General features: G+C 44.1%; 1 protein-coding gene across 2 annotated transcripts in view; it reads left to right on the forward strand.

Annotated features, from left to right (window-relative positions):
* Positions 1-400: 400 nt before the first annotated feature.
* LOC119187861 (histidine ammonia-lyase) overlaps positions 401-19,719 on the forward strand; it is a 49,053-nt gene continuing 29,734 nt past the window's right edge. For both annotated transcript variants that reach the window (XM_075878747.1, XM_037435960.2), the window contains exons 1-8: positions 401-552; positions 10,241-10,544; positions 12,557-12,623; positions 17,545-17,572; positions 17,797-17,871; positions 17,995-18,067; positions 18,645-18,711; positions 18,805-18,842. In XM_075878747.1, coding sequence (XP_075734862.1) covers positions 10,304-10,544; positions 12,557-12,623; positions 17,545-17,572; positions 17,797-17,871; positions 17,995-18,067; positions 18,645-18,711; positions 18,805-18,842 — 589 coding nt within the window. In that variant the 5' untranslated portion in view covers positions 401-552; positions 10,241-10,303. The remainder of the gene's footprint in view (positions 553-10,240; positions 10,545-12,556; positions 12,624-17,544; positions 17,573-17,796; positions 17,872-17,994; positions 18,068-18,644; positions 18,712-18,804; positions 18,843-19,719) is intronic.

Genomic DNA, 19,719 nt, shown 5'->3' on the forward strand with positions numbered 1-19,719 from the left:
AGATAGATAGATAGATAGATAGATAGATAGATAGATAGATAGATAGATAGATAGATAGATAGATAGATAGATAGATAGATAGATAGATAGATAGATAGATACGCTGAAAGTCTCTTAAGTTCACTAAAAATGCTTCGCATTTAAAATCTTGAGTGGTCGACATACATACGAAAATGACCAAAGGCCGATGTTGGGGTAATAAAAGAGCCTCTCGAGAATACTCAAGCGATAAACACAGACGACCACGCGAGGACCTCGAGTCGGGAGGTTACCCGCCACGGCAGCCGTGACGTCTTCACGGCAGCTAAACACCTTTACTTGCAAATAAGCCCGCGTGACCCGCCGTGCAGACGCGTGCGGAGTCGCGCCTTCGTCGCTTTATCGGACGAATGGGCGGCACCTTGACCATGGCCGGAACTCCCATTGGCCCACTCTCGGTCCGCGCGAATCGGTTGTCTCGCTGTGCCGCGCTGCCTTCCGTCACAGGGCTGTTCCACGCGGACGGAGTGTGCTCTGCTGCGCGCGCGCTTCACAAGATCTGCTCCGGCAAAGGTGAGTAGACCAACTGGCACCCATCTTGGCTGCACGCGAACACGCGCTGCAGTCATTGGAGAAATGGCATTTTGTCCGAGGTTACAGTAAGGTCGCAGCACATTCAGGTGTCGAAAGACAACTAATTCAAGGAAATGTGTTGTTCCTATATTCGACAACTCAGTGTGCGACAACTTACTGTCATTTGCGTTACGTTCTCTGCACATGAACACATTTGCAAATGCGTAAAAATGTTGATGTATGTGACTTCCGTAGTGCGAGTTCAGATGACACTGTAACGAACATTGCCTTTCGTGCTCTTATACGTAGTCAGAATAGTGTGTAAGAAAAGCGCACTCACGACGGTGTCCCCCCCCCCTCCCACCACGTGATCTATATACTTTTACCTAAGGTATATAGGCGCCGCTATCTTAAGCTGTTAATATGACGTTTTCTTGTTTTTGTATATGGCGATGTAAATTAATGATTACATGAAAAATTATAAATTATAGGCACCAACGCAATTGTTCTTATGCGTGTGCGTCTACCCCAACACAGTTCACTTAGTCGTGCAAGATGCGAAACACAAATGTTAACAGTCCAACATGGCAGCACTTGAAACCCACTCGCAATGTAGTCTATACAAGTCATCCCGTTTATATTCGGTGTTTTTTGTCAGTGCTACCAGAAGTCTTGAAAGTTTCTTGCATCATGCAACCCTTTGTACCACAAGTTTATTTACTCTAAAAAAGGGACGTTATTTGCACGGAAATCGAAATACCATGGATTGACACCACTTCAAACAGTTGTTACTATAGAGCAGATATTGCAACTCACGAGTTGAAGCCGGTACATTCGCAAGACATATCCACTCATAATAAATTCTTAGGATGACATCAGTTCCGGTATAGTTCGATAAATGTACGATAAAAGACCGTTGTACCATTAAGCATGAATGAAGAAACAGGCTTTTTATAATTGAATCACAATGAAAAATTTATTGACAAAAATACAGGAATATTATACGGGGTTAGTACGCATAGGAAGATTCCTAAGCCGAAGACTACATTGGGACCTCCTGTCATAGACACATCATGCTAATACACAATGTTAGAAGCAACACTAGCAATCTTCGTAAGTATGGATTATATTAAAGATATTTGCAGCAGAACAGTGCTAAATGAAAACAAAATATGTACAATGAAACAAAATGAAGCTACGAATAATGCTAAACACGTTTGCATAAAACAAAACAGAAATAGCAAATCTAAAAGTAATGAACAGCTACAATAGCTATAGGCACCATAAATTGGTCAGATGTAACGGTTATTAGTTATATTTAGTTAATCAGCTATGTCCGCTTACTCAAGTGTCTCGGCTCAATAAATATTCATGTCAAAAAATTAGATGTGATTCCCACAAAGTTGCGCTGTCTATTTCCTATGCACTGTTCTTCCCTTCGATACAAAACTTCATATTGTGCTACGGGGATAACCATCTCCTATGCCGCGGCTGCACGTGCACGGTTGCTGCGGTGTAGTGAAGGCCTCATCGAGTGCCGCTGCGGTGACGCAAGCGGGGTGCACCCTTTTTCCAAGAAAACCATGAAGCGCTTTCGCGTTAAAATATGTTTAAGCTAAAGAAAACTTGCAATAACAGCTTCAAAGATGTTGAGCTGCCAATATTATGCCGTGAGTATGGGTGTTTTTTTTTCCATATTGTAGTAACAACTCCACGGCGTTAAGACTATATCGTAGACAAAAGTGTTTATACATGTATGTAGACACATAGGCTTCCGTGCCACTCCAAAGAAAGTTGAATAAAAAAGTTAATACAGTGCATATTCACAGCTCCCGCGGAGCACCTTTATATGCGACAGCTTGGGCCTCATGCCATATATTCGCACAATGCGTTGCCACAGGAAGCGAAATAGCGTATCAAAAGCAGAGTCGGTAATTTCTTGCACCCGCGAGCATTCACTCACTGATGACCGAAAGAATGTGCTAAGAAACATAGTCTGTACCCGCTGGCAGATATCGAATCATGGTAGACTTATATGTAATGTTAGTTTACCGACTTAATTCTGGCGTTCTCTTGTGAACAATCCTCTATACATATGGCACTGAAGCCATTTGACAGCTTATCAGAACCTACAAACAGTGGTATATATTGCATATGTATATATGTGCAACTCGGCAAAGCATTGAAACAATGGTATTTAACAGTACGTTATGTTGGGCTAGTTGGTACATATTAGGCTGAAATACGTGGCGCAAGGTTGACAAAGAGAAAAAAAAAAGACGAGACAGAAAGAGTGCCAACTCACAACTAAGTTTATTTTCATGAAGCATTCGCAATATATATGCTCTTGGATGACATAAGCAGACCATTTAATTCACCGCACGGGCAGGCATGAACATTTTTCTGATGTAATAACCGATAATTGCAATCATGATATCTGAGAACCACCATCAAACAGTTATGCCTAATGTAAAGACGTAGAAAAAACCAAACACACACAAGCCTGAACAAAAAAAAAAATGCGAGGAAAAACCAGCAAAAAAGGACTGACAGACACTTCGTAGCACCCAACTAAAGTACATCTAGATCCAACAGTTGGAATTCACTGTTATGCAACACAACTGAAGGCTGTAGGCGAGGGTCATGTCTGCTGTAAGTTCAGCCCTAAAACGAGAAAAGGACTTCTTTCTTATGATTCTGCACATTCTAAGGTGGTGAAGAGGTCTATAGCTGCTATGTGTTTTCGTTCTGCGCTGTCCAAGTCATGTCAGCACAAAGTGTTTGATAGTTTTTCCATTCAGGTATCGCGGCTCACTGCAGCCGGGTTTCCTTATTCGGTCTTAGTCAGTGTGTCTGAAACATTGCTGCAGAGGCTGAAGGGGGAACGCAGGAGGCCAGAGCCATTGCAAGGACAGAGGAAAAGACCGCATGTTGTACCATACATGCACAAAATCTCCCACAACCTGAAAAAGGTTGCAAATCGGCACCATGTGCCAGCGGCTTTCTCTGCTCCAAATAAGCTTTCAAGGCTCTGTGCCCTCATTTCTTCAAGAGGTGCCAAGGTGGTGTGCGATAAGAAGCACGTAAAGCTGTTCCTGCGTTGTGCTGTGGACACTGTTCATGAAATTCCCCTGAGCTGTGGCAAGGTCTATATAGGCCAGACAGGGCGCTGTACAAATGACCGTCTAAGGGAGCATGCCTTATCAATTAGGAATGGAACAGGGTCTCATTTGCCCTTTCACTGTGCTTCGTGTGGCTGCACGCCGCAGTTCGATCGCACGCGAATAGTTGGAAGGAGCCGAGATGCGCTGGCGCGGGAGTTACTCGAAGCCTTCACATAATGAAGAAAGGTGACTCGTGCGTCAGCGTGCCTTCAGTTGTGTTGCATAACGGTGAATTCCAACTGTTAGATATAGATGTACTTTAGTTGGGTGCTACGAAGTGTCTGTCAGTCCTTTTTTGCTGGTTTTTCCTCGCATTTTTTTTTTGCGCAGGCTTGGGTGTGTTTGGTTTTTTCTACGTCTTTACATTCGGCATATCTGTTTGATGGTGGTTCCCAGATATTATGATTGCAATTATCGGTTATTACATCATAAAAATGTTCATGCCTGCCCGTGCGGTGAATTAAATGGTCTGCGCATGTCATCCAAGAGCCTGTATATTGCGAATGCTTCATGAAAATAAACTTAGTTGTGAGTTGGCGCTCTTTCTGTCTCGTCTTTTTTTTCTCTTTGTCAACCTTGCGCCACGTATTTCAGCCATTGAAACAATGCTTTGTGCAAGTATCGATTTGGGGAAATGTTGCCACTGAATGCAGATGACAGTCGAATGCAGACATTATACTCAAATTCACACTGTACATATTCATCTAATTTTTGAGCCAAAGTTGTGGAAGGTGAGGGAACTCTTCCGTGATCGCTCTACACACTTTTGGAACACGCAGGCACGGCGCAGCACGTTAGGTTAACAGCAAAACCAGGTTGCAGTGGAATAATTTTTTTGTTGCAAATGCTATAGTTTGCCAAAAAAATTAAGTGTGGCTACATAGTGAATACGGTCTACTTCAAAGCGTGTTTCTGTACGAGTGACTTCACATAACTCTGGCCGCTGCGACGCATCCTTTCCTACTACACTAGAGGAGCATCACGCTGGTAGCTGCGTTATTAGTGCGGCTACCCATGGTATGTACTCGAGAGAAAAGTACAGTGTTGTATCATCTGCTTCATGGCGTAGCTGTCACCTACGCCTACTCATTTAGAGATGGCCGATAACGTGGAGTGCAACGAGTGTGCCGTCCATGAGACTATTGAACATCTTTGGGGTTAGTTCCCGACATACGCGAACGAGAGGCTTCACCTCCGCACTGTTCTGCATGAACTGGACGAAAGCGATTCTAATGTTGAGAAGGTATTGAGACCATAGCGCTGCCCATCCTAGTTCTGAGAGGCAACAAAAGTGCTGTTGCGTTTTCTCAAGGACACCGGTCTGATTCATCGTTTGTGATATCAAACGGAAAACTGTTACGCGTCCACCCAGGCAGTGGCTTTTTTCTCCTACTCTATAACTTTCTTTCCCTTTTCCCCAGTGCAGGGTAGCCTTCCGGGCTCAGCCCTGGTTAACGTGCCCGCCTTTCTTCTGTTTGTCTCTCTATCAAGTTCGCCAGATGCACAGCCTGTCTAGCAGGTGTAGCATTACCGCGAGGAAAATTGATTATGTTTACGACGCAGCAAGCGCATGGTAAGCGAGAAAATTGAAGAATTTTTAAAAAAACGAGCGAAATTGAACCGCTGGAAATGAAAGTACTACTGTGTACAGCTTCTCGTGTGATGTTATACAGAGCAAGTACAGAGTTTGAGCCTTGTGTCGATTAAAAAAAACATTTCTTTTTCTTTCTTTAGCCCAAAATTTAGAGTAAAAACTGCATAGAAATACAAACTAGTGCCCCGTGGCACTCTTGGCTGCATGCTGTGTGTGCACTTGTGCGCTTTGTCTTCAATACTGCTTCTTATCGGGATTCTGTGCAGAACACCGGGAAAAATGCCTCTCAAGGAATGATACACTGCAGTGACACCGACAGGATGATAGTATTTCCATCCCGAGGCTTCCGTTCTCCTAAACCAAGTACCATAGCTCACGCAGTACCTATGCGGCTCTATCTCAGCGTCTATACGGTGCATGCTCTGTATAGACACCCGACAATGACCAAAGAACGTGATGAAACGCCGACGCAGGCAGCGTCTGCTACATTACAGCGTAGATGTAGCGCAAAATAAGACGAGGACAAGAAAGTGAACACCACAGGCACTTGTGGTGTTCACTTTCATGTCATCGTCTGTTTTTTTTTTTTTGCGCTACAATTGCGCATTAATAAATCAGTACCAACTCGCTCGCCTCTCCATTTAGCGTCTGCTAGTCAACGTTTTTAAATATTGTATCTTAAAACGTTGCCGTTAGTCTACGCTCGCACCCCCCTCTCGCTCTCTCTCTCCTCGAGGCATCCCTCCCCGCGACGTTTACACCCCTTTGCGCACGTGTGGCCCCTTCCGCTCTCTTCTCCTACGCTCCCCCCATCTCTCGCCTCACAACACCGACGCAGGCATCGTCTGCTTGCGAGTCTCTTGATTGAAGACACCGATTGCTCGTGCTGCACAACCGTTCACTGGCCACCTCATGTTGCCCCACCGCGGTGGTATAGTGGCTAAAGTACTCGGCTGCTAGCCCGCGGGTCGTAGAATCGAATCCCTGCTGCGGCGGCTGCATTTCCGATGGAGGCGGAAATGTACGCCCGTGTGCTCAGATTTGGGTGCACGTTGAAGAACCCCAGGTGGTCGAAATTTCCGGAGCCCTTCACTACGGCGTCTCTCATAATCATATGGTGGTTTTGAGACGTTAAATCCCACATATCAATCAATCACTCCATGTTGACCTCCAGTGCCGGTGGCAGATTTCTCCTGTACGTTCTTAAACAATAAAAATACGCAGCATGCGCAATAACCAAAAGCGGACTGCGGTTCTCTGTGTCCAATCCGAATCCTCGGTCTCTCATTGCCCATTAGCAGTGATTGGCGTGTTCAGTAGAAAACACCGGTGCATCACTGCGTGCTTTGCGCCTCCACAGGTTTCTCTCCTACGCAACGCCACGATGAGCCCCTGCGTCGCAGCCACCACCAGTGAAAGCGTTAGCACGCGCTGGTTCGCATCTACACACGGTTCCCTTTAGCAGGAGATGGTGTAACTTTTTTTTTACTTATAAACGCGTGCGCGACCAGTCGCTATCGAATAGGGTCAAAGCTGCAACAAGTACTACTTTTATTTTTCCCGCGTACCTTCAGAAATACTTCACCACCATCCACAGTTGTGCGTTAGTGAGCTGGGACTAGACCACAGCAGATGCGATGCTAAGGAGCTTTCTTCCGACTATAGAGGCATGGGCTGCACGCGTGTCTTCCGAGTTGCGTGGACGTTATGGTTGTGTGTGTGTGTTTTTTTTTAGCAACCGAGGTTTCATCCACAGTAACCTTCTCTCAATGCGTGCGCAGTGTCACAAATTTCGAACACACCGTTGAAGCTACGTGTTGACGATGAGTAGCTTCAGCCACGAGTTCGCATGCTCGCATAAAAGTAGGAGGACGCTCGAGTTTCGATTGCCTCAATAGAAGAACGCGACAGCGTAATCGGACCCTGTTCACATCGTTTTAACGATCAATATAGGCTCGCTTCGCTTCTCAGTGAATAACTCAACCATGCCGCAAGGAAAGAAATGTCTGAGCAATGAACATTGGCTGTTTATAACTATCCTACAATTCCAGCTGCTCGAATTGTAGATGGTCTTGCGGCTGATGACAATTATAAGAGGACTTGTTGTTGGGCTAGTTGGTAGATCATTTCGAAAAGTTAATTAGAGCGCGAAAACTTGACACGATCACTCACACACGCACACACCCATGCATAAAACACACAGCGCTCACTTCCAACTGATTTATTCATAGCTCGAAGGCTTGAATATATACAGGACACATTGTGCGCACACACACCAAAGAAGGCCAACAGCATACATTATCAAAACGTACAGTTAATCAATGTCATCGCCCTAAAAGAAGGCCAACAGCATACATTATCAAAACGTACAGTTAATCAATGTCATCGCTCTAAGGCGATGACATTGATTAACTGTACGTTTTGATAATGTATGCTGTTGGCCTTCTTTGGTGTGTGTGCGCACAATGTGTCCTGTATATACTCAAGCCTTCGAGCTATGAATAAATCAGTTGGAAGTGAGCGCTGTGTGTTTGATGCATGGGTGTGTGCGTGTGTGAGTGATCGTGTCAAGTTTTCGCGCTTGAATTAACTTTTCGAGATGACAATTATGTCGGCGCATGCTTTGTAATGGGAACCACTCAAATTGTAGAAGCCCTGACACCCGGCACTAATCTACGCTTCTTCCACGCAAGATTACACTCACTGAGACGGCTCCTCGCATCCCATGGCGCTCGTCACGGATATTTTAGACTGGCTCTGTAGTACAACCCCTACATGCCACGCACAAGGCCTGGGGGGCACTTGAACGAAAGTTTCTCATTTTAATTTTTTTGCATCTATAATTTTCGATAACAGACCGCGCCCATTTTCCGCTCCCAACCAACGACGCGGACACTAAAACTTCTGCTAAACCAGCTTTTTGATGCTATTGCGTTAAAACTCACTTGTGATGAACGAAAGCTCAGTTTCTAGCCATTTTTACGCCGATAAATAACGTGGTGGTTGTTGTTGGTAAGTAATTACGAATGATTCAGAGCCCATTTCGGCTTAACCCATCCATTGCCATTTGCGAGACATCTCGGGTGACGATACAATCGCAAAGCTCTGCCAATACCGACTTTGTTTTGCCTCTTCAAACCACTCTGATATTTGCGAGACTGCTCTTGTAAAAGCAAGGAAAAAAAATAATTCGGGTGAGTCCTACCGTCTATTGAAAAAATATGTACACAAATATTAAACTATTAACCCGTTATTAAACTCCCTTGCACTTGTATTGAAAATTTACCCAGCAGAGGGAGCACCTGCTTGCACATAAGCGCCGGCTCGTGTCTTTTTGCCAGCGCCTCAGCTGCGCAGCCATGACGAGTCAGCGTGCCACGCGCGAGCGCTATTTGACTGAAGAAAAGTCAGGGGCTCTTGACTGAGTCAGACTCCGAATCAAATGAATAATTGGTGTGTCAGAGATTCTAAAATAATGAGTAATTATTTATTTAATTATATTATATTAGTTGTTTTGTTAACAAGTTTATTGCTTGTAACGATAGATACTTTGGTGAAATAATCCCCTACAAAAATGTTTAGATCTACTTAAAAGCATTTTACTACATTGCATAACGCGCAGAAAAGAAAAAGAAAAAGCAGGTGTAGATTGGCTGCTGTGCTTGCGCAGCTGAGCATCACCCGTCATTTTTATTTTGACTTAGCCTAAGCCTATTTTACCACTTACCAGGCAGGAGATCGCCGCTCCAGTGTGAGCCTGCCGAACGTAACGCCGAGGCAAAATGGTCACGAAAGTGGCAGATCAATTTGTATGACGTCACGGATGACATGCGTCAGCCCATAAAATTAACGGAATTGGGGGGGGGGGGGGGTGAACACTGTCGTAGTTTCGTTGGTAGAGTGTCGAACGCGTTATTCGAAGGTCACATGTTCGGTGCCTGCCAGCAGCAAGCAATCTGGTTCAATAAAACATGCTGCTGGGCTTGTCCATGTCTGCCGTGTCCTTGTGTTACCTACCAAGGCAAGTTACCGTTTTGTCCACTTTACATTCGTCACATTTGTACCATAATTACCACAAATAACCTCCCCCTACACCTCCATTTGCATTATTGCCAGTTAGTTCTTTATCAATATTTGGGCAATGTTATTGTGGTCGATACACCTTATAAGACTGTCTTGAGGAAGCATATGTACTGGTTTTACACCTAGAGGTTAAGGCGAGGAGGATGAAGAAGTCATTAGCACCATCATCATCAGCCTGACTATACGTCCAGTGCAGGACGAAAACTGCTCCCATGTTCCGCCAGTCAACTTGGTCCTGTGCTTGCTGCTGCCTTTTTACACCCGCACACTGCTTAATCTCATCTGCCCACCTAATCTTCTGTCTCCCTCTAACCCGCTTGCATTATCTGGGAATACAGTTAGTTACCCTTAGTGGCCAGCGGACTTCCTGTCTACGCACTACATGCCCGGCCCATGTCCATTTCCTCTTCTTGATTTCAACTATGATATCCTTAACCCCCGTTTGTCCCCTAATCCACTCTGCTCTCTTCTTGTCTCTTAAGGTTACACCTACCATTTTTCTTTCCATTGCTCGCTGCGTCGTCCTCAATTTAAGCTGAACCCTGTTTGTAAGTTTCCAGGTTTCTGCTCCGTAGCTAAGTACCGGCAAGATACAGCTGTTATATACCTTCCTCTTGAGGGATAGTGGCAATCTGCCTGTCATAATTTGAGAGTGCTTGCCGAATGTGCTCCACCCCATTCTTATTCTTCTAGTTACTTCAATCTCGTGGTTCGGCTCCGCGGTTATGGAAGAAAAAAAATATTCTGGGAGGGAATTTTCGCTCCCAGAATATGCGCGAGCGTCGACGCCAAACGCTCGTACCCATCGCAATATGTGCAGCAGGAGCGTGGATGTGCATGCATGCAGGTGCAGCCGAAGCCGATCGGAAAGGCGCTGAGGGATCCGGTTCGGCTCAGGTGACAAGAACGGATGAAGGTGTCGGTGCGAGTACGCGGCGAGTGGCTCGCCGTGCCATGCCGCGACGGCCGTCAGACTGTGCGCTGGCTGGGCGAGGAGGCACTGCGTCGCTACTTGAAGCTCAAGCCATCATCCTTCATGGACGGCCGCACCGAAAAGGTCTACCAGGTTCGCAAGACACGCGGCGGCGCTATTATCGACGGAGACGACGTCATCAAGAATGTCCTTGACGACAATGAGTTCCTCTCTGTCGGTGAGCAGTCTTTTTTTTTTTTTTGACCGAGAAATAGTCGATGGAGTGGCAGGTACATGCATGTTACACAAGAAGATCGGCGAACCAAGGGTGTCATTAAAGATCTGCCACCGGGGTGTTACACTTCACACTTACAAATAAGCACTGCATCACATTTTTACGGCTTTATTCAGCCTAAGAAGTGAAAGAGAAACCAATGGTCACTTTTCCGATTATTGCTGGTTCGATCGGAAGCAGAAGTAATTTTGTCCCAATGACAGGCCAACTAGCCTCAGGATGATCATTTTTATCAACGCACATATGGCTCTCGCGCAGCGGCTGCGCACAGAAAGCTCTCAAATAAGAGCTAGCTGCATCATTAGACACGACTCAGCAGTTCAGTGAAGGGTAAATAATAGAAGAGTGGGCGTTCGTGTCGTCAGCATGTATGCGTTCACGGATGTGTGCTGTTGAACAATTCAAGGTGAGGTAAAAGGTCTGTAGTGCGACAGACAATAATTGTTCACTTGGTAAATGCTGAGTGGCTTGTACACTTAATGCGTGAGGCACCTGCACGCACCCAAAATAGCCCCTTTTCTTACACCTCTCTCCCCACTTTTCTTATTTCTTTAATAACGCATGGTTCTGAAGTGGCTGCTACCTTGTGAGTTACGAGAGCCATGACTGCTTGGAAGACAGCAAACGCGCTCTAATGAAAGTGACCAGTACACGGTGTGGGGTCTCGAAATGGCGGGCGAGCGCCGCGCTCTTGGAGTGAAAGGACACAGTAGACACGGCCGGAACAAACCAGACGATTCACACATTTATTTAACTAATTTAGAACGACGATATCGTCCGCCAAATTATAATAATATCAATCGTGATCAACATGCTAACACATCCTTACACAATATTAAACAACATGACAAACAAGGCGGTGTCGCTAACGCCTGACTCACCACGTGGACCCACCGCAGACGGCCCGTGGTGCCGTCCACGGCAGACTGGAGGCAACCATCCGCGCTACCACCCCACGCAAAAAGAGACCAGCCTATTTCTTGCACGCCACCAGCAAGGCTTGCCGCCGTTGGCGCTGTACCATGATGATGATGATAGTGGTGATCAACGCTCACGAACATAACGCCACCTGCCGCTCAATAGCTGTGATCCGAAAATACGGCTTCTGCGCGAGACACGTGCGCCACGCGGCGCAAACAACTCTACTGGGGGTGTCAGCACCCTCACAAAGAGAACCTCTGGCAACACCGAAAAGTTGACATTATATGACAGTACTCGAGGTAATAACGTGCCAACACTTCGGAAAAAAAGACATATTCACATAAAAATATTTTTTTTTTATTATGGATGTTAGTACCCCTGTACCAAGCACCGAAGACGTGAAGTGATTATTATTGCATGATACCTGACACACCTTCCGTTAGCAAGAGACAAAGTAATGGTGGAATATGACCATGAGAGGCAATGAGGGATCAGAAAAAATATTAAAATAGAAGCACTCGGTGGAGTTTTAAGTTAACTGAAGAACCAGCCGACCCTCATTTTTGAAGAACCAGCTGACCCTCGTTTTTTTTTTTTGCTTTCCGTACTTTTCGTTTCGAAATGCTCAAGCGCAGAAGCGAGTAATTTGAGCTTTTTGACAATGTAGTGCAATGCTTTCTTGCAACTATTTCGAATTTCTTGTAAGTAGATGCCTGTGTATGCTAAAAAGCAAGATTTGCGCTATACTTGTCTGCTCAAGGATATTATCTGCGTTTACACTGTTTTGTGTATTATTAAAGCTGCATGTGTTTAAGAGACGTTTACTTCTTTGTGTGGAGTGCCTATATGTATTTTCTTTCGGACAACATCGTACAAAATAGTTTAAGTAGACGTGCCATAGAAGCGATCTAGTTGCGTCAGCTTCTTTCGTTCACTTGTAGCATCTTGCCATAACACCGAGCGCTTTCAAGAAGACGCGGTGCATATTTAACGTTGCAAGGTAGTGTTTCACTTCATTAATATTTTTAACGCAGTTCTAGAGACGGACCGACCTTCACCAGTTACGGGCCCTGCGGAAATAACTTACGTCCCGGAGCAAGTGTATCCTTTTCATTGTTTGACATACGCTAAAACAGGTAATGGTGTGGTCGTACGTATTCATGACACTTTCCAGGGCGCAATCTCACAGCCAGTGTATTTTTGCTTTAGTGATAAACTTCAATCCACATTGAATCCGGAAACAAGCGAGAAACGCTTGAATGTCAAACGAACCCAACGAATGCAGAGCAGCGATATATCGAACAGATCTCTGCTTCTTCACGTGGTGAATCAATTGGTTATATCACCATTTAGAGAAGTTGCACCGAGCTAAGTTTTTTAAAAATTATACTTGAATCGAAGATATAGACGAGGGCCAGTATTTCGGGAAAAGGTGCATGCATGTCCAGCTATCACTGAGCAGTGCACCCGCGTTCCGCCGTAACTCATGGGCATTGTGGCAAAATATATTCAGATGTCCTAGGATTCTACGCGTTCTGTGGCTGGGTGATGGAATTGTACCAGAATAGTTCTAGAGGGTCTCTAGACTATACACCACTGCTGTGAGTAAATTTTACTTAAAATAAAGCTGTCTCTATATATGATTTGTTTCGGTTATTTGCCATTTAAATACGGCGACGCCAGTGGTCGCCACCGAGAATAGGCGCGATGCACACCTCTGTCCCGAAATCCTGGGAATGGTTGTACCAAACACTTTTGTATGCACACGCAATGAACATGAACCTTGAATAGTCTTCACGCAGATTCTCCAAGTGGCAGGGCTACGTAGAGTAAACTAGAGTCAGTATATATGGCTCATTTAGGTGTCCTTAGTAGCCATCACAGTAACTTGAGAGCAACGTACAGTCCTTTTATTCTTCATCCCTGTGCTGACCTGTTGAGGTGTCCTCGTAAGGATAGACACTTACGGGTCGGCACTTCTCTCTTCTTTTCTTCTGTTATCCACATATATATATCCTGTAAAAAATAACGAAATTCCTTCTTTTAGTTACTACTGAAAAACCTAATCTCGGTCTTGCCGGAGCACTTAGTTGGATGATTTCCAGGAGACGCGACAGCCACAACATCAATGCATAGCTCTGCGCTAACTTTTGGGAGACCCTCTAATGAGGCTTGGAAGAACATGGTTCAGCAAGCACAAATATTGTACAAATATTGAAGTTTTCGAGTGGTATAACATGAAAGTATTATAAAAATACTTAAAAAATGATGATGATGATATGTGGCGTTTAACGTCACAAAACTACCATATTACTATGAGGAACGCCGTAGTGAAGGGCCCTGAAAATTTCTAGCGCCTGAGATTCTTTAACGTGCACCCAAATCTGAGCACACGGGCCAACAGGATTTTCTCCTCCATCAAAAATGCAGCCGCCGCAGTCGGAATTCAATGCCGCGACCTGTGGGTCAGCAGCCGAGTACGTTAGCCCCTAAACGACCGCAGCGGGGCGTCAAATAATAAATGAAAAGCGATAATTTTCCAATTTCCGAAGCGATATTAAACGCAGAGTACGTAAGTTTGATATGATACGCAAGCTTATATAAGTCGAGACATGTATTTACAATCTGTTTCACACTTAGGGTAAATCTTGGCACGCATAAATCGCGGTGCGGCCGGCGCTGTAGTCAAGTGCCAGCTATAGCTCGCGCTTGCGCAGACACTTGAAAGGCCATAGTGTGAAACCATGTAATCTGCTACAGTGGCACGCGAGTACAGCGTTGGCCGCACCACGTGTTTTGCAATCCGAGACTTCCCCCAAGTGTGAAACAGACTGTACATACAACACCACTCACGGTTATACGCCCAACTGAGAAACTATCACATAATAAACGACTGCCTTAAATTAACCGAACCAACGTACCAATGATACATTACTGAAACATGCTAACGATGAACATACAGTGTCAAATTCTTTGGAGGACACACGTGTGCTACTGTACCGCACATTTTCAAGATATGTTAGAATAACGAAATTGGTGAAATGTTAAATCACAGCAATAAGCCATTCTATCGAGTGGCTGCAAATTTCTAAGTGAAAGGTGCATGCCCCAGCGTTCCCTATGAAACTCCTTCGTTGCCTCGAGAATGCAGGCTCGATTGCCAAAAGTCGCATATTACTGGGGGGCGAAATGAAAAAAAAAAAAAACATCCGTGCACTTAAGTGGACGTTAAGGAGGTCCACGTGGTCAAAACTAATACGCAGCAAAGCAGTACTCTATGCCGCACACTCATATTATGGTGTTGGCTCGCAAAACCCTGAATAAGAGAAACACTTGCCCCTGAGCAACAAAAGGAGCTCTCCTGAAGACGACTCATTCGAAACAGTCCTCGCATCCATCGATATGCCTCCTTCGGGAATTGAATAGCTGCTGCTACGCCTGGCATTATTTGGAAGAAACAAACATTTGACAACTTCGAACAGTGAATTTTCGGAATGTATACAGATAGAATATCAGGGACTGTATATTAGATATTTGAAATATTTCCACTTTCAGAATGTATGGTCATGAAGCATTGTCGAGAAGCCGAGCATTTGACTGACATTAAAAGTGACGGGAAATATTAAAAAAAGGCCAGAGATTCAGCGCAACACAATCATCTCATAGTTGGCTGCTTGTCAGCGTCACATTTTTCTGCAATTGTGAAATCTGTGAGACCGTTATGTATACTGTAAAATAAAAATCACAGCCTACTACACGAAAGACATGAGATCTCTCAATTAACTTATTGATGGGCCATGACATCCCTTGCAATGATTCAGAGAAATCGATAAAGGGAATATAAAAAGTGTTCTTAGAAAACTGACGAACGTATACAACTTTAGTAAAAAACCTGAAGTGTTCGCACGTTTGCGTTAAATTCCCATGTCAGCGATATATACTGTCGAGTGTCGTGAGAATTCGCCTTCAAACGAAGCAACAAAGTGCTGGCGAGATCACGGTTCGACCATAATAAATAAAAAATGAGCGACAACCATTTAAAACAAGGAATTCTAGTGAAGTGTACTGTAAAGCAGCTCTAAATTTTCATGGGACAAGAGAAAAGACAGAACAAGCGTCAGTATACATTAGTACGCTAGTCTCTCTTTTTGTTCGTGAAATACTTGCGCTGCAGTATACCTTGCGCTGCAGCAACATATCTTGTTAAACAAGGACAATCTAGATAGAATATCTATCATTATTTTTTATACTACAGAAATTCAGTGCACCATTAATATCTGACTGACTGACAAACAGTGAGCGAATGCACCTATACGTTAACGAAACCACACTGCGGTGCATTGCTGAGCTCAAGATCACACGTTCGATTTCCTGCTGGGATGATCACATTGCGATGGTACTTAAATGCAAGAACGCTCGCCTATACTTCAATTTATTTGCACGTTAAAGAACTCCGGCAGATTAACATTACTACATCGTATACCCCACTACAGCACGACTCATAAAATCGTGGCTTTGGCAGGCGTAAAGCTCAATTGTATTCGGTAATTTACACGCAAGTAGTAATATACGCTCGCGCCGAGAAATACATGGCAGTATACCGCCATTATAAAAAGTTGTGTGGGCAGTTCTTGCTGCGCTATCACGTGAGACTCTGCCATCGTATACCAGTGTGGAAATTATCTGGCAAAACAGCCAACATATTTCTACTCCTAAACACAACCATCATATAAATACTACCTGTGCTCCGCCGCGGTGGTCTAGCGGCTAAGGTACTCAGCCGCTCACCCGTAGGTCGCGGAATCGAATCCCGGCTGCGGCGGCTGTATTTTGGATGGAGGCGAAAATTCTGCATAGGCCTGTGTGCTCAGATTTGGGTGCACGTCAAAGAACCCTAGGTGGTCGAAATTTCCGGAGCCCTCCACTACGACGTCTCTCATAATCATATGATGGTTTTGGGACGTTAAACCCAACATATCGACTAAATACAACCTGTCGACGTGTGCGTTGCTTGTTTCCCCGGGCGAGGTGGCCGTTATTTGAAAGGACAAGTGTCATCAAGATATGGCACCTATATATGCAAATCACTCTGTTTCTTGTTGAAAGGCAACCTGTGTCAAGCTTACTCATGCTTGCTTCTGTGAGCAGCTGAAATAGTGGCAGTTGTCGCTGGGCGTCACCGAGAAGACTGTTTTGACATTAATTCGTTAATTTCGGAATGCATGTACAGGGTGCTTCGGCATAAAAAACAATCAATAAAAAGTTAAACATGAGCGCTACACGTCTCCAATTAGCGCAGTATTGTTCTGAGCCACATAGAGCCCGTCAAAATATTTTTTAATCCACCAAGACGGCAGTTAATGAACTTTTTAAATAAAGACTCCATAAAGAAAAAAAATCAATGCTAAGCTTGTTGCGCCTAATCAGAAATAATAAAATTTTCAATCTGCGGTAAGATGACCGAACTGCTTAATTTGTCCTATTCTTTTTTTTTCACGCTTCGTGTAAAGTGCGCGAAATTAAAAAAAAAAATACCACGTGATTGCTGATAACGCACGCCGTTTTTAGTGCCCTAAAATGTAAATTCAAGAAATTACGAGAAACTGCAGCTAACGCACGAAGGTCGCTTGAACAGACTATCAGCGACTACGATGAACGATAAGCTATGGAAGGGATGATACTGATAAAAAAAAGAGAAAAAGAAAACTTTCGACGAATAGGCGGCCGCCACGTGCAAATGCGATACGAGAGCGGAGGCAGCACTGGACACAGCGCCGGTATTTTTTTACTTTTTTTTTCAGACTAACGATAAACGTGACGGAGGGGAAGAGGGTGCAAGCTCATTGATGGCCCAAAAAGATTTTTAAACGGCGCAGTACTGAAACATTTCAAACAAAAGATATATTCAGATGGTAATGTAGTATTCCTGCGATTTTAAACATTGGCTGAGAAAGCAACTCAGTCAGCATTGAAAGGATATCAGAAGACGGCTGCTAAATTTCCTTCACATTCAAAACCACAGCCCTGGCAAGTTCAAGCCACCAACACAGGTATGTGAGTCATTTTTTATGCGTATCTGACGATTTGCTCAATTAATCAACCAGATGTGAATGAGCAAAACGAGCGAAGTGCTTTATTTCAAGTGGGGTCCTTTAACGGAGGAAGTGGCGTTTCACATGGGTTATTCTATGCATATTTTGGTACCATTCAGTCTGCGTGGGCCCGTTATCAACTTTTCTGATGCGCCCATTTCCTCTCGCGTATACTTTTTCAGATGATCACTATAGATGGAAACAACCTCACTCCCGGAGTCCTTCTTGAACTTGGCAAGGGAAATTACAAGATTCAGGTGCGTATATAATTATGCTTATTTTCAGTTGTGCACTTCTTGCATCGCAGGAGGTTGGGACAGTTGAGTGTCGTATTATAGATATCAGTTGTCATTCATTGCTGTTTTTTTTTGTATTCGCAGCTGAGCAGCGACTCCATCGAAAGAGTCAGAATGGCCAGAGAAATGCTGGAGGCAATTCTCAAAGAAAATAAAGGTAAGCTGATGGCTGCAGCTAAACAACAAAAAAAAAAAAACAAGAGAAAAGTGGCGATTCGTGCTAAATAAATTTCGGATCAGATTTTGAGTGTTAACGGATTGCCTGTCTCGTATAAGTAGCTTTTAATCAACTCATGGTAATTGTTGTGGAATACAAATGTCTTGGGTACTTGCCAAAGGAATATGTGTTCAGTCACCGTTGCAAAGCAGTGTACGCAGAGTAAAGTAAGAGAGCATTATCCTTTATTATACCCTATGACTGCATTGTCTAAACGTAGCTGGTGCAGCAGAAATACATATGCGTTGTCACAGAAGAGTGCATGGAGGTCGAGCCTTTGCGAAGAATGTCTTCAAACCACTCGAGTTCACGCAATTTCTTTTTCGGCCTCACTCCGTGAAAGATTCAGAGCGCACAGTCATGCAAGAATACCCCGCAGCACCTAATAAAATGCAATACTGTTCTAAATCAAATACCATATTACGCTCAAGGAAAACGGCATTCGACGAATTTTTTTTCTACACAACGGAGTCAGGAAGTATGCGAAGTCTGTACACTATCACTGTTTTTTTTTCAGTTGCATACGGAATAAACACGGGCTTTGGAAAATTTGCCCGAGTAGTTATCCCTGACGACAGCCTCAAGTAAGTAGGCGACAAGGCTTCTTTCTCTTTGGAACTTGAATTTTAAGACGCAATGCGAAAATTCTTACAAGTATTTTGTTTCGTCTGCCCTAGGGAGCTGCAAGAAAACTTAGTTCGGTCACATGCAGCAGGTACGATCATGCTTTTCACTTTCATATAGTTCTCACTGTTGTGCATTCAATATACGCATACTGACATGTTTATTAAAACATGTTTAGAGCAGCTTCCACCAACTCTGTTATTAGACACTTCTTAATATTTTTCTTTTGCAGTGCTACTTAATTTCACCTTTCTTTTGACTTGCCTTATGCAGATAAAGTTTAGCTGTGAATAATCAGGGGCTTGACCACGCGTAGTCATGTTCATGGCTGCAAAACAGGACTTAATTAAAAAAAACTGAATGACCATAACAAAGAAGCGTTCAATTGAATAAAATTTCTATCTCCTTCCACGTTTTTTTAAATTTTTTTCTACCGTGGAGAAGCATATTCGCGGATTCGCGCCTGACACCATTGAATGCACGCTGAAATTTCAAAGGCATGCAAGCCAAGCCTCGGCTATTCGTGAAGCTTTTGTCCGATACTGTGCATCCAAGCCCGCTAGATGCTTACATCAAACAAAGGCTTGTATCTGAGCGCAACCACCAACCAATGTGAAGGGTTGAAAACGCGGACTGTGTCTGCCACAGCCATTGATTGGCATTGGAAGCTATTGACTGGCATATCTATAGAGAAACGCGAAAGTGCATAGAAGTCATCCTGAGGTATAATGTAGTCGAGCTGGCTACTCTATACTCAGGGGGAAGAAAAACGGAGGGGTATATGAGGAATCACGGCGAGAATACGCAGTAAAATACCACTACATACAAGATATAAAATAAGTGCTTGCATTGGTCCTGATTACTTTTAATCCTCTGAACATTTGCCAAAAGGTCAACCCACTACAAACAATGGCCATCATTTTAATACGATAGCGTTAAAAAGCTCGTTTCGCAGATATTCTGGTGTC

Source organism: Rhipicephalus microplus, chromosome X, assembly GCF_043290135.1.
Source record: "Rhipicephalus microplus isolate Deutch F79 chromosome X, USDA_Rmic, whole genome shotgun sequence".
NCBI lineage: Eukaryota > Metazoa > Arthropoda > Arachnida > Ixodida > Ixodidae > Rhipicephalus > Rhipicephalus microplus.